The sequence below is a fragment of the Falco punctatus genome, assembly GCF_963210335.1.
Source record: "Falco punctatus genome assembly, chromosome: 4".
Classification (NCBI taxonomy): domain Eukaryota; kingdom Metazoa; phylum Chordata; class Aves; order Falconiformes; family Falconidae; genus Falco; species Falco punctatus.
Genome location: NC_137583.1, coordinates 38207180 through 38221795, shown reverse-complemented (window position 1 = coordinate 38221795; position 14616 = coordinate 38207180). Strand labels below are relative to the sequence as shown.

The window sequence follows — 14616 nt, the reverse complement described above, 5'->3', positions numbered from 1 at the left end:
GAAAACCAGGTGGTTCGCATCTCCTTCTCCACCCTCTTCAAGGAGTTCAAGTCCACGGCCACCTGGCTGCAGTTCCCCTTCATCTGCGGAGCGGCCAAGGGCTCACCATCCAGGCGCGGTGAGGAGTGTGCGGGGGGCTGCCACTGGTGGCACTGGGCTAGCACATCACCACCAAAATAAATTGGTAGAAAATAGAGTTCAGAAGTTGACTTGATGTATTTGAGGAGGGCGAAGGGGGGTGGTTCTGAGAGGAGACTCAGCAGCTGGAAGGTGGGAGCTGTAGCTCCCAGGAGGGATGTCCCCATCCCTGTTCTCCCGAACAGCAGGGTGCCATGTCAGGCTGGGCACGTGTCCATGGAGGCAGCGGGGCTGCTTGTCTGTCCTTTCCCACCCCTGTGCTGCAGTAGTGAGCTCTAAGGCGTGTTTTCCCCATCTCCCATTTTAGCCCAGACAAGCCAAGCCTGGTGGGAGTTGTGCCTGATAAATACTTTTTACTCAACTGCATTCATCTTGCGTCTCCCATTCCGCAAGGTCCGAGGTCTGTAGCATCTTTTCCTGTTTTCCCTTTTGCCACCTGCCACTCTCCTCCCCAGGTCTGGTGGGGGCAGCCCCTGGTGATGTGCGCTGGACCTGCCTGGTGCTTGACCTCCACTCCATCCTCTCCCTCTACCTCAACCGCCGTTACAGCCACCTGAAGAGCATCAGGCTCTGCTCCAATCTGCTGGTGAAAAACCTCTGCACCAGCGACTTGGTGTTCGACCCAGGTGGGGAGCCGAGACCTCGGGGCAGCCTCAGGTTTCTCCTGTGACTTCAACCCAGCCTGCATGGGACCTGGGGGGGTTTAAAGCTGTTTTTGCAGGCGTGATGCCAGCAGGGCTGTTTGCCCTGGGCTGCTATTGCTGTAGCAGTACGATATGGAGCAGAAAGGGCAAAATACTCAATACAACGTTAAGCTGGTGAATACAATCTCCTGACCTCTGGAGGCAGCAGTCCTCTCATTTTCCAGCTGTAAAAGCGAACAGTAAGAGCAAAGTTAAATATCTTACCAAAGTCAGAATATTTTTTCAGGGGAAAAAAAGGTGTTAAAAAGCCTCGCTCCTCTAATGCCTGTGCTTTTATCTGCTAGAAGAGCCTGTGGTTTTTTTGTCTCGGAAATCTTTCAACCTGCTTCTTTTATTCACCTGCTCAATGTGGCAGAGATACTTAGGTCAAAACCTTTGTTTCTGCCTTTCTTTTTTTGTGCTGCAAATCTGCCTGAACTGCCTGACCTGCCAGAAGGCATCAGTGAGGAGGGAGTTAGAGATGCTGCTTTCAGATTCCTGAAACTTGTGATCTCATGGAGACTTTCATGAGTTCACAAATGCATGAAGGAAAGAAGATGAGAAAATGAGAAAAGAGCCTTAACACAAATCATGTGAAACTGCTGAATCACTGAACAGAAATCTAAGTGAATCTTTGGCCTGGCAGATTTATAACTCGACACCGAGAGTTTATGCTCTGGGGTCTTCTTTGGAGGTTGGGAGTTTCAGGAATCTGGTGCAAAGGTGCGTTAGTTTGTTACAGACCTTAGGGCTGTAATCTTTGTTTTCCAGGCATTCTCACAGAGGGAAGTAGTTTGTGCCAACGTCCCACAGAAAAAGGGATTTCAGCCAGCTCCGCAGGCCTTGGAGAGCTCACTCTCTTTATCTGTCCCCATGCTGCCAGGTGTGACCTTCTCTGAGGCCCAGCAAGCCGGCCTGGCCTGCCGCGGGGTCGCTCCCATGCCGCGGGACATGGCTTTCCCTGTTCCGGAGGGACAGAAGTGGCATGACCTCTACGACTACATCAGGTATGGCTGCTCCTGGCCATGCTCGGACCCGTGGCGGCTCCACGACCTCCCTGTTCCTGGGGGAAGGCAGGATGGGGAACGCTGCTTGAGGAATGATGGATCCAGACAAACCTGGGGCTCAAGCGGAGACATTTTGGTCACCCCAACACCAGCATTTTGGTGGAGTTAACACATCTGCCCTGGTCTGAGCTTAACTGCTGATCGGTGATGTTTTGGGGCAGGAAAAAGGCTGTAGAGCACTCCTGTGCCTGGCGTGGACACCAGTCCTCTCTCTCGGTCTCTTGCTGGGATTGCTCCTGTGGCTACCAGCATAACGCAAGCCTTCCTCTGCGCGTGCTGTTCCTAGGGAGCGTTTCAGCCCCTTGCTAATGTAAGGGGCAGTCTGACGGGCTGCTGTGTTGTCATCAGCTGTAATGCCTCATCAAGGGTCAGGTGTCAGTGTACCTTCTTCAGCTTCACCGCTGGGCTCCCATCGCTGGTGAGGTTTTTGCCAGAGGATCGTGTTGGTCATAGATCGCAGCTCGTTCCAGTCATTGGCTTAGCGGCTTTGCCCAGCGCTCGTGGTGCCAAGTTAACCCCTGGAAACTAACGCTGTAGATCAGACTTGGGAGGTACTTTAGTATCCTTATATTTCAGAGACAGTGGGGCAAAAGCAGGGAATCTTATAGGAGACAGTGAAGAGACTTTTGTGCCAGGATTTGTGGGTGCTAGCGCGATATCCCGATTACATGGCACCTTCCTCTGATTTTGCTCAGGTTCCCATCCGAGGGGTCCAAGCTACCATACGACTCCATCCAGAAGAGCTGTCCTGGTCCTGCGGCAGGTGGGAAGGCTGGGGACAGCAGCCAAGGCTGTGCCACCCCAGGTGGGTGCCTTGGCTTTCCAGAAGAGCCCAACCTGCTCCTCATGTTGCCCAGGTGGCCAAGTCTCAGAGGACCCCGTTTGCCAGCTGCCCCAGCCAGTGACACTCACCAAAGCAGTCCGTGACCGACTGTCCCTCATCCATCAGATAATCAGTCCCAAAGCTGTAAGTGCACCGTGGAGGAGACTGCAGCCTCTTCCTTCCTGCCTCGCATGGAGTTTTTGCCACGCCTTGTCTTTGAGTTCCTTTAATTAAGATGTAGAAGGTGCTTGTTGTCATTTGCAGCTGATCCAGGCAGGTCAGCCCCCTGGTCTGGGCATGGTCTGTTGACCCTGTGGTCAGTTAATGCCCGGGTGGTTTGGCATGGCACAGCACAGAGCAGAGACAAGATAAATGCCGAGTACCTCTTAATCTCCAGACATCTATCCTCCCTGTCTCAACTGAGCCAGCAAATAGTTGTGTCTTCAAATTATAGATAAGGAATGAGGACTGGCGACTAAAGAAGTTGATGGGGTGCCCTCGGGGAGCAGAGCAGTGTGTGGAGTCTGGATGGCTGGGACTGCAGGCTGCTGCCCTCGCCCTTCCCTGCTGGTGGTGGTGTGGGAGCTGGTGCTTGCAATCAGCGTGGTGGTGGGCTTTTGGAGAGGGACTGGGGAAAGCCATCCTTCTCAGGCTGTGGAGAGGGAGAAAGTGAGGAGTCCGACCCCTCTGCTGTTCTGAACTGGGAAGCACCAAGCAGCCTGGCCAGGTGCTTTTAGCCTCCCCTGCTCAGTGGAGAGAGGGCAGCCCTTCAGAGACTGCTCAGGGCTGGATCTTTCCTGGAGCTCTGGTTTACTCTGCACAGACAACACTGGCAGCGTAGGGAGAGCAGCTGGTTAACGTACCTGGCCGAGCTAGGTACTTACAGGGATGCTCTCCCTCCTTGTTTGTATTTGCTGTGAAGAGTCACCTGGGGAGATGTGGTTGTCTCCCTGTGCCTTTGTGGTGGGTGGAAGGTGCTGGGAGGAGGGCTGAGCTCTGTCTGAGGCTTTGCTCTTTCTCAGATGCCACGCCAGTGTCGGGTAATTACAAAAAGCATCCCTGAGGTTCACCTGACAGCCCCAGGGCCTTGGGGAGCCATGCCTGCTGGGAACCAGGAGCTAGAGAAGCACCAGCGACTACCCAGTGTTGGGGACACCGGGCAGTCACCGGCAGTCAGTGATGGTGCCATCCACGTCTATGCTCACCAGAAGAACAAACAAGCCAGCCGAACTGTCCACCTCGGCTCAGAGGAGGTGGGTGAAGCGCTGAGGAGTCACAGGAGCTCAAGAGTGGCTTTGGGACGCTTAGGGCTGGTGCTTGTGAACCTGCCAGAAGCAGCAAGAGGAGATGCAAGCTTCAGGCTGGAGTTTCAGTTAATCCTATGGAGTTCTTTCACTGGTGTTAGTTTTTGTGACTAGCAGTTCTCCTTTCCACTAGTATCTTACTTGCCTTGAAAGAGGGACCTTGTGATCAAGTGCACTGGCCTTAAGCCAATAACGTATGTTTGCTAATTTGCCCAGAGCATGTACGGGAAGGACCCTGGATCAGGCATGCCAGCCTGCAGGTGGACCTCTGCCTGCAGGGTAAGAGGACAGCCCTTCCCGCAGCAGCCACCGGCTCTCTGGGCATTGCCAGGGCGCTGGGAAGGGCTGGCTGCAACCCCCAGCCTGGGTGGGAGAGCTGCTCAACACCGGCAAACCCCAGCTCCTCCCTCCAGCCAGCTCCGACTTCTGCCAGGTTCAGTAATTTAAAGCCATCCCCTCTAGCAGGAGGGGACCAAAGCTGCCTCTGTGCTTTAGAGAGAAACAAGTGATGGGGACGGAAGGGCCCTGTGGGCTGAGGACCTCCATCCAGCTCTACAACACTTTGTCTGTCTTTTCCAGAGGCTTTTACCAGATCCCATCCTGAAGCTGAGAATGATTATTGGCTTCGGAGGCTGCAGCACCAAGTGGGTCAGTAACTCAGGTGATTTGGGGAGTTGATCTGTAATCACGTGGCCGGTGTATTGATTTTTTGCAGGCACGAAAGGCAGCTGAGTGCCACCCTTCCTGTACTTCTTGATGGGGAAAATCACCCCAAAGCAGATAGGCACAAGCTTATGTTTGTGCATAGGTCTTCTGCTGCTATGGCGGTGAATTAAAAATTATGGGGGCCTTATAGCTGGAATAGATCATTTAGGTTGGAAAAGACCTTTAAGATCTAGTCCATCTATTAATCTAGCACTGCTAAGCCCACCACTAAACCATGTCCCTGAGTGCCACATCTACACATCCTTCAAATAGCTCCAGGGATGGTAACTCCACCACCTCCCTGGGCAGCCTGTTCCAGTGCTTGATGAACCATTCAGTGAAGAAATGTTTCCTAATACCCAGTGTAAACCTCCCCTGGTGCAACTTGAGGCAGTTTCCTCTTGTCCTGTCTCTTGCTACTTGGGAGATGAGACCTACTCCCACCTCACTACAACCTCCTTTCAGGTAGTTGTAGAGAGCGATCAGGTGCCCCCCTGAGCCTCCTTTTCTCCAGATGAAACCACCCCAGTTCCCTCAGCTGCTCCTCATCAGACTTGTGCTCCAGCCCCTTCCCCAGGTCTCACAGCTTCCGCGTTTTATCCCGTTAAAACTAGAGCTGCTTTGTAGGACTCTGGAAAGGAGGAGCTGTGTTTGGATCATTTCCGTGGGGCGCTGTGCCTCACAGGAGCCCGGCTTGCTGTCTGTGTTAGAGACAGGGTGGGTTTGGTTCAGCCAGTTCAGAGCTCTGCCAGCAACATCTTTGCCCTTGTATCTGCTGTTCACGTCGTAGACATGATTGGTACAGTAAATCCACTGAATTAAGTAGGATGTTGGCTGGGTTTTAGTTTTCCTTTGCGAGTTAGAAGCTCAGTCCGTGTGTGGGAGAGCACCCCCTCACCTGCATGCGTGCGGCAAATCTGCTGAAGAAATCTTTGTGGGTCCAGCCTAGGACCTGGTGCATCTCTGGGGGTCCCGCGGCCCTCTCATTGCGGTCTCGGTCCTGCAGGCACTGTGGACTCAGAACAACGCTGCGGTGGTCTACCCCTGCCACGCCGTTATAGTGGCCCTGCAGATCCAGACCGGAGAGCAGAGGTTCTTCCTCGGACACACGGATAAGGTAACTCCTTACAGAGCCATACGGTAGCGCCGTCCTTGTGCCCCAGACGTACCCTGAGTCCCAGTGCTTCTGGAGAGCCACTGACCTGGTGCTTCCCGCAGGTGTCGGCGCTGGCCTTCAATGGGAGCAGCACCTTGCTGGCTTCCGCGCAGGCTGGTCCCCTGAGCGTGCTGCGCCTCTGGGACTTCCCGACAGGCAGCTGCCTCTCCGTGTTTAAAACCCACATCCACTCCCTCTTGTCCCTGAGGTGGGTTTCAGCCTGGGTGCAGGGCTGCATTCGGGTGGGTGAAGTGTTGCAGCACGGCAGCTTTTCTGTGCTATTGGGCCGTGATAAACCAGGGGTGAGTTACAGCTCTGCTTCAGTTGCCTGTGTTTATCGCTGAGACCTGCTGGCAGCCGATATGCTGCCAGCTCCCTCCCGAGCTCATCCCTCAGGCTGTGCTGTCTCCCCATACCCACAACTTGTCTCCTTTTATTCCCCGCTGAGTGCACTCGGAGTACAAGGAGTTGCGTTTCACCAGGTGGCCTCTTCTTGCAGCTTTTCCTACAGCGGAGCCATTCTGTGTGGTGTTGGAAAGGATGGGCACGGCAAAACGGTGAGAACTGAAACTTGGAGGTTTCCCTGCCCTGTGAACAAGCGACATGAGATGACTGTTCTCCCGGATTATGTAGTTATTCTGCAGACAAACCTCTGCTCTGGGCTTTCCTTGGCATGTTCTTCACTGCAGTCAGAGGGAAATCCCTTCCATTAGGTGCTTAAAAAAATACTTTCCTTCTACCTGATGCTTGTGAGCGTTCCTCAGCTGCAAGCAAAAAAATGCTTTTGGAAGCAGCTCGAGAGAGCTGCTGGGGCTGAGATTTGGGGCTGTTTCTGTCGCTAGTGTGGCACAGCCCAGCTCTGAGCCCAGGCAGGGTGATGGAGGGGGCTGTGTGATTCTGCCTGTACCCTGTGGGGATCGCCGCAGGCTCAGGCGCAGCGATGCTGCCCGCCTCCACAGCCATTCTGGCCCACGGGGCTGGGGGTGACACGTGTTTGTGTGGCATTTTGAGCTGGAAGGCTTTCAAACACGTAGTGAAGGAATGGGGACTGAAGTGAGAGGGTCAGCACTGACTGGAGCCCCAAACACCTCCCCATTTTTGTTTGTTTGGGGTTTTTCTAGGGCATTTAGGGCAAGATGTGAGGTTTAATCTTTCAGTTCTGAGCACTGCCCACATCGCTGCTGGAAGGGATGCTGGGCACTGAAGCTACCACCCACCGATGTAGCTAGGGGATGACGCAGATCCCACATGTAGCAGCCAAAAATAAAATTGTTTCATGGGACTGGGGGTTTTGCTTTATCAGTGGAACTGTTCTCATCCACTGATCCCTTATTGACGACCACCAGCAATTAGCTGTGCCATTGCTAACTGCATGTTGCCTGCAGGAAAAAACAAACACTGCTCTGGTTTTGTTCCCAGCACGTGGCAGTGGTCTGTGATCTGAGTGGGAGCTGGTGAGCTAAAACTGGGGAGTGGGGCATCAATAAGGCAAAAGCAGGATGGGAAGATGGGTGTTGGCTGGGAGCACCTCTCCCAGAGTGATGCCTCAGCCCACCCCAGCCTCCAAGGTGATCCTGGCTCTGTTTTTAATGCTATTCTGAAATGCAGAGCATCAAATCACCTGCGTTTCTTCACCCATCTCCCCCTTTCCTTTGAGGAAAGGGTTTGACTCTCTCACCCCTTGTGGTGGGTGCCCCGAGCATGCAAACCTGCATGGGAGCGAAGTGCTGCGAGAGCCGGTGCAGCCGCCTTTGTGCTACCTCCAGCCCCAGCAGCCCGGCTCAGCCCTGGTGCAGCTCCTGTGTCTCGGCAGGCAGAGTTCCCACTCCTCTGTGGATTTTTTTTCCAAGTCTGAGCCCTGTTGCCAGGCAGCCCTAGGATTTAGAACCTATAATTATGGATGCCAGAGAAGAATATTGCTATGAAGCTTTGCAAAGCTGTTGGACTGTCCTAAACCCTCTGTGTGAGAGGGTTTTTGTTTCCCCTGCTTCAACTCTGCTATCAATACATTGTGCCCAGCTCTGGAGCAGGCTCCTGTACGTGCAGCTGCCCAGCTGCTGTGATGAAAAGCTCTTTTGCTGCCAAGTTTTCCACGTTTGAGCAGCTCTGCCATTGTGTTTTCTTGCTTCAGATGGTGGTGGTGTGGAACACTGCTGAGGTGACCCGTGGCGGAGAGGTGGCCGTGCTGGCCAAAGCACACACGGATGTGGACATCCAGGCCTTGAAGATCGCTTTTTTTGATGATACCAGGTAGCATGCAATGAAAATAAATCAAAAGCACTGGTTCTGGCGTGGCTGCGGGGGGAATTGCAGGGCTGCAGCCATCTGTTTGCTGTCCCCGCTCTGCGTCCTGGCTGTCAGCTGGTGGCCCTTGGGGCACTGGCCTTTGCTGGGTGCTTGGGGGGTCCTGCCTGGCTCTCACGCAGCCTCTCCCGGGACAGGATGGTGTCGTGCGGCCGGGACAACGTCAGGCTGTGGCGAGTGCGGGATGGAGAGCTGCGCTCGTGTCCCATCAAGCTGGGCGAGTACCATTCCCTGGAGTTCACCGACCTGGCCTTCGCCGAGGGGCACACTGCTGAGCGGGAGCCGCAGGACCGCGCGCTGTAAGGGGCTGCCACGGCTTTTGGCTGCTTCCCTTCCCCCTTCCTGCCTCTGCGGTATCCCCTAGCTACATCGGTGGGTGGTAGCTTCAGTGCCCAGCATCCCTTCCAGCAGCGATGTAGGCAGTGCTCAGAACTGAAAGATTAAACTCACACCTTATCCTAAATGCCCTAAAAAACCCCCAAACAAACAAAAATGGGGAGGTGTTTGGAGCTCCAGCCAGTGCTGACCCTCCCGTTTCAGTCCTCATTCCTTCACTATGTGCTTGCAAGCCTTCCAGCTCAAAGCACCACGCTTTGCTCAGGCTCTCCCTATAAAATACAGGTGCCCCCTGGAGCTGGGAGAGCCCCCTCCTCCTCGGCACGCTTGGCTTCCCAAAAGAAATTGGGCTGCTTGCAAAATAGCCCAAGAAACGGGTATTCCTCTTGCTGTACTGCTGTTTCTTAGTGAATCACTCCCCACTCGAGCCTCGTGGTTAGCTTTCTGTTGGCAGCGGGAGGAGTGCGGTACATATCCTTTTGCACACAGACAAGCACATGCTTTTTTGTTTTTTTGGGGTTTTTTTTTTTGTTGTTGTTGTTGTTTTATTTTAATCACCAAAGTCAGACCAGCTCAGCTGGCCCCATCTTTCCCCGAGCTGTGCCCTGTGGCAGAGGGATGTTCATTTCTGCAGTCTGTGCTGGGCTTTTAGCTCTTTTGCTAATTAAGGTTTCAAAGGGATGGGAAATAAAATAGGAAGTTCTGCCTTGGCTGTAGATCTGTAGGGCAGCGCGTGGAAAGGTGCCCTTGGACACCTTGTTGACCTGTTACATTACCAGGAACCAGAATTGCTTTCCAATCAGGCAAACCGTTTAACGGGTGAACCGAGCTGGGCTTTAACTAAACCCTGCCAGCACTGCTTCTCTTGCCCCCGGTGTGCCAGAGCAGGGGTCTCTCTCCCGTACAGCTTTGTCTGCAGCAAGAGCGGCCACGTCTTGGAGGTGGACTACAAGAACGTCTGCATGAGGAGCGCACGGCGGCTCCTGCCTGCACGGCCAGACGGGGCAGGCGGTGGCTCAGGTAGGAATACCCACAGGCAGGGAGCACCTCAACCATCCTCGGGGTCCAAAATGACCATAGATAAATCTCTGGTAAAATAAACCAGATACTTACCTACTTCCAAGGATTATTTTGGGTTGATTAGATCATTGCTGGCTATTTGCCTCTTAAGTGCTGCAAATAGTCTTCCTTAGTACAGCAAAGTATAATTTTAAGAAAGAATTTGAGCGTTTTAAATGCTGATTGCACTTTCAGAGAAACACTACTTTTAGAAACATGAAACAAGGTCTTAATTTGCTGATGGGAGTCTTAATGTAGAGATGGAAAAAGAGCTAAGCAGACCAACGAAAAAGATGAATTGAGGGATTTTTTCCATTATTCAGCCTGTGCAGAGTGTTTAGGAAATCTTTGTTGCTGTATACTAAGTAGTACAGCTTTCAGCTCTTCCATTAATTTTAACAGTGGGAAGAATTTTCTTTCAAGTGTGATTGCTCTGATATCTTAAAACTTAGTGCATACTTTGCTCTGGCAAATTGAGCTGATTAATCTTGAGCATGCCCCTTTGAGAGAGGTATGTGATTCCGGTTCTCACTTCGTGGACGAGAAAACGCCCAAGAGGAGATGAAACGATGTCCTTGGGTGTCCTGGTAGCAGTGCTGGCTCTCACCAGTGCTTTGACCGCTGGACTTTATACCTGAATCAAAACCTCCCAGTTTCTTTAGATCTGTATTCTCTCTCCCTCCTCAATGTGCTGCAGAGAGGATTTGAGATGTGGAATTGAAAGGGTTTTGTATCTCAGGCAGTTAATCTAGTACGTCCCTTGCCACAAGAACCTATTCAAGGCAAAAATACGACGGGGTTTAACAAGTGGGAAGATTTGTGCCTGGTGGGAGTTGCACAGTGGTAAAGAGGAGAGCTGGAAAGGGTTAGGCACTGAACATATGCTGAGTGCGGAGAAGGACTTGCTGAGACTCTTCAGCCTACACTATCGTCACCATGGGGTTCCTGGCTGCTGCTTCCAAGACTTCAGCCTCTGGTCCAGGATGGGGCAACCCCCGGGTTGGGTTTTCTTGTTTCAGCTATACCAGGTACTGTTGTTTTTGGGGTTTTCAGGCCCTGGGATCGCTATAAACAGTATCAGCATCTCCTCAACCTTCTGTGCCACGGGTTCAGAAGATGGCTACCTGCGGCTGTGGCCACTGGACTTCTCAGCTGTCGTCTTAGAGGCGGGTGAGTAGAGCTGCAACGATGCTTCTGAGCTCCGCACCTCTGTCAGCCTGCTGCTGTGAAGCCAGAGCTCCACTGCCACGTCTCCTAAAGCAATGCTCATGAGCGAGGGCATCTTTCATACCTACTGTCTCTGGGGGTGACTGGCTGACTGGCTTGGAAGTCTTCAATGACAATTGTTCATTCTTGTAACTGGTAGGAGAAAGGCAGGATCTCCTGGGTGACAGCAGGCACTCTATCTCAATTTCTGTGCCCTTGTACCCATGGCTCACCTGTCCATGAAAACTTATGGGAGAATTTGAGTATTTCTTTACTCTTTTTGAAACAATCACCGTAACAGCAGAGCCCAGGGACTTCTAGAAAGGGCAGAGACTAATTTCCCACTAAACTCAAACCTGCAAGCATTCAATCTTCAGGCTGTGGGATGCTCATTCCTGTGTGCATTACTTTCCTACATGTAACCCTGGTTTGGTAGCTGTGTTCCAGCCGCTGCTGCCCCTTCTCCAGGGGGGGTTGCTGACTCCTGTGTCTTTCCCCAGAGCATGAGGCTCCGGTGAGTTCTGTCTGCATCAGCCCGGACAGCTGCAAAGTCTTGTGCACAACGGCTGCTGGGAACGTGGGCTACCTGGCTATCCAGTCCCGGGACTACAACACCCTCATGCGCTCTCACAAGGACTCCATTCTGGCGTTCTCTGTGGAGGGGACGTGGAAGCGGATGGCAACAGTGTCCCAGGACAGTACCATCAGAGTCTGGGACCTTGTCTCCATGCAGCAGGTAGGGGAGACGAGAGTCAGTAGGTGTCTCGCATTTCTTAATAATCTCCCTGGTCTGTGTTTGGTCCAGTTATCAAAGCTCCACAGTTGGGAGCCCTTAAATGTCCTCCCTGAAGCGTGAGAGGGTACCATGGGCAAGAAATTCTTTGGGAGTATGGAGTTCTGAGAGTGTTACCTTAATGCATAATTTGACCTTCTGAAGGTATTGCCAAACAAAAATATTTTCTTTTCCTCTGCATTTTGAATATTGCTGTTTAACACAAAGCATAACACCCAAGGGCTTTATCTAAATGCCCGAAGACCCAGGCCCTCCCAGGGCTTTAGAGTAATCTCTAAATGACTCTAAAGATCAGGATCAGATTTCTGGTGTGGGACTTGCCCGTGGTGGGGGTCTGCGGCTGTTCCGCTGTCAGGTATGGCTGCTGGGCAGAGCTTTATCCAGCTTCGTGCCTGTGGCGTGTCCCTTCCCCACAGCTGTACGACTTCACCGCTGCCGAGGAAATGCCGTGTGCTGTGGCCTTTCACCCTGCCCAGCAGATCCTGGCCTGTGGCTTTGACAGCGGGATGGTGCGGACCTTCTCCTTGGCTGCCTCTGATCTCCTGGTGGAGCACAAGTGAGCGTTTGGCACGGGAGCCACACCGGGGCAGGCGTGGGTCTAAGCGGGTTCCTGGCAGAAGCCATGGTGGTAATCGAGGAGGTGGGAAAAGTGCTTTTCTTGAGCTTGGTGATCCTCACATCCCGGCTGAGTGGTTTTCAGGCAGAGCGAGCCCGCTGTGTCAAGGCTCTGGGTGGTAGAATCCAACCCGGGAAGGCTATGGGGGCTCTCCGTGTGACTTCCCAGTGGGCAGCTGGCCATCAGTAGGAAAGAGCTTGTCCTAGAGAGCAGCTGAACAGGGAGCCCTTGCAAGCTTCAGCGTGGGCAGCGCAGGATGCTTCAAAGGGGGAGGGAGCATATCCCATCCAGGGACAGCTGGAGTGCTGCATGCACTTGCTGCTCAGTTTTCCAAAAAGTTGAAGTGTTGATTGTCCTGGGCTGCTGCAGGTGTGAGCATGGTGGGGTCCTCTGCCTGTCCCTGACGATTTTGTTCTCCTGGGTTCTTCACCGTGTTGTGCTCGGCGTTGTTACTATTTTCTGGGGGTCTGTTTGGGTTTTTTCCTTCCCTTTTTCATGTTTTCTGCCTTCTTTCAGGCAGCACCGCACTGTGATCACTGGACTGACCTTCTCTCCAGATGGCAATTTCATGTTCAGCTCCTGCTTGCACGGCACTCTGGCTCTTTACAGCTGTATGGCACAGAAAAGCTGTGTCCTGAGAGTCCTGGGTAAGGCTCTGGGGTTGTGGGCTGCCTTTCTTCTTTTTTTTTTTTTAATTAGCACAGACACTCTAGCACCAAAGCCAAACCAGATTCAGCCTACTCGGAGAGATATTTTCTGATGAACCTTCTGAGCTGTGTCACTTGTGTTTATACTGTACGTGTGAGCAAGCCCTGGTGACTGCCAGCCTTCCCTTACCTGTCCTGGTTCAAATGCTCTCAGCTTGCTTGGTGTTATGATTTCGTGAATGGGCTGAAATCATAGAGATTTATCTGTGCCCAGGCCCCAACTCTTTCTGTTCTCTGGATGTGCGGTTTAATTTGTTTAAACTGGATTGTTTCCCTAATCCTGTCTGCAGCACAGCTGCACAAAGCGCCGTGCTGGTGAATGGAGAAGGTGGGGAGCTGCGGGCAGGGGAAGCAGTACAGGGCAGTTTGGAAACAATGTCACTTTTAATGTGTGCCTTTGAAATAGGCTGTGGCAGCACAAGCTTGGGCAGGGAGGGGGAGCTCCGTTATGCAATATTGTATAAAGAGGAGCATCGTGCCTCAAGAAGTGTGCAGTTGAAGTAGGTGGAGAAGGAACAGGGGCTTGGAGAGACCAGGGAATGTGTCCAAAATCACCCAAGGTTGGTGTCAGTGCTGTAGCTGGACCTTTACATGTTGACTTTTGCTCTGAAACAGTGTTCGCTGCCTGGCCGTGTTGCAGGACTGAACAGTGGAATTTTGCTGGTGGAATAAATACAGAGAATTGCTGTGATTTCTGTGATTTTTAGACCTATGGGTCTATCTGCCCACCAGACTGACATCAGCGTGGTGGGCTTCAGCACTGACCTTGTTCTGTACAGGGTTCAGGCACCCAGGCTGCAGCTGAGATCTCACCTTCATAGCTCCTTGTTGCAGCTTCTTGTAACACTAAAAAATAAGCACTAAAATCAATTTTATTCCCTTGACTTTGTTCTGCTCTCCTTGAAAACACTGCACGTTCAGTCAGGCAAGAAGCCATGTATCTAGACCTCGTCTTTGAGGTGGTTCACTGCATGTCTTGGATGTCGCAGATAAAATTTGTAGCGTCTTCTACAACAGAGGTTGCTTCTTTCTCAGGCCAGAACGTTAACCCAAGGCTGAGTCAGAGGCAGGAGAAACTGTAGCTACTGTCACAGAGCGAGCTGGCTGCAGCGGGAGCTTTGCTCCTCTCTTCACTCCCTCTCTCTTGCTGTGGCCCTCAGGCAATGTGGTGGCCCGGGACACTGGCAGCATTCCGGATGCTTTGGTGGTCAGTGGGGACAGCCGTCTCTTGGCCTTCGTGGGTCCCTCCCAGTACGTTGTGACCGTGATGGAGGCCTGCTCTCTAGATGAGGTACCCAGCAGGCTCCCCGCGTTCCTGGGGGAGGGTGCTGAGGGGAGCACATGCTGCAGAGTGCCATGGGCAGGAGGGGGAATTCCCACCGGCTGCATCCGATGAGACAGATCAAGGGCCTTGGGCACCAGCAGTGTTGGCAAGGGCCTTTCCCCACACAGCAGGCACTTGCTCAGGGCACTTGCAGTGAGGTTTGTTTTCCATTCTGTGAGATAGAAACAGCAAAGTCTAGGTTTCTTCTTCTCTGGCTTCATTCTCCTCTAGAAGGTTCATCTGGAGAAGTGTTGTGTAGGCTTGTCAGCTCCGACCTCTCTGAGCTGCGCTCTCCTGGGCAGCAGGGACATTGCCAGGACCCTGCAGCCCCTCATTAGGTGGGAAGGGAAGGGTCTGGGGGGCTCCATATCCTCGTGTTGGGAGAGCCACAAGAG

The 14616-nt window shown here is 52.8% G+C and overlaps 1 protein-coding gene across 3 annotated transcripts in view; it reads left to right on the top strand.

Moving 5' to 3' along the window:
• Positions 1–14616, top strand: part of WDR90 (WD repeat domain 90) — a 31934-nt gene that overhangs the window by 1868 nt on the left and 15450 nt on the right. For 2 of the 3 annotated variants that reach the window (XM_080383505.1, XM_080383504.1), the window contains exons 4-21: positions 1–118; positions 594–764; positions 1705–1828; positions 2584–2651; positions 2746–2855; positions 3734–3964; positions 4595–4663; positions 5727–5837; positions 5939–6084; positions 6376–6433; positions 8008–8126; positions 8318–8479; positions 9424–9536; positions 10629–10745; positions 11282–11517; positions 11991–12130; positions 12707–12837; positions 14058–14188. In XM_080383505.1, coding sequence (XP_080239631.1) covers positions 1–118; positions 594–764; positions 1705–1828; positions 2584–2651; positions 2746–2855; positions 3734–3964; positions 4595–4663; positions 5727–5837; positions 5939–6084; positions 6376–6433; positions 8008–8126; positions 8318–8479; positions 9424–9536; positions 10629–10745; positions 11282–11517; positions 11991–12130; positions 12707–12837; positions 14058–14188 — 2355 coding nt within the window. Of the gene's footprint in view, positions 119–593; positions 765–1704; positions 1829–2583; positions 2694–2745; positions 2856–3733; positions 3965–4594; positions 4664–5726; positions 5838–5938; positions 6085–6375; positions 6434–8007; positions 8127–8317; positions 8480–9423; positions 9537–10628; positions 10746–11281; positions 11518–11990; positions 12131–12706; positions 12838–14057; positions 14189–14616 lie in introns of those variants that run through there. The other variant, XM_080383506.1, reaches the window with a different exon arrangement.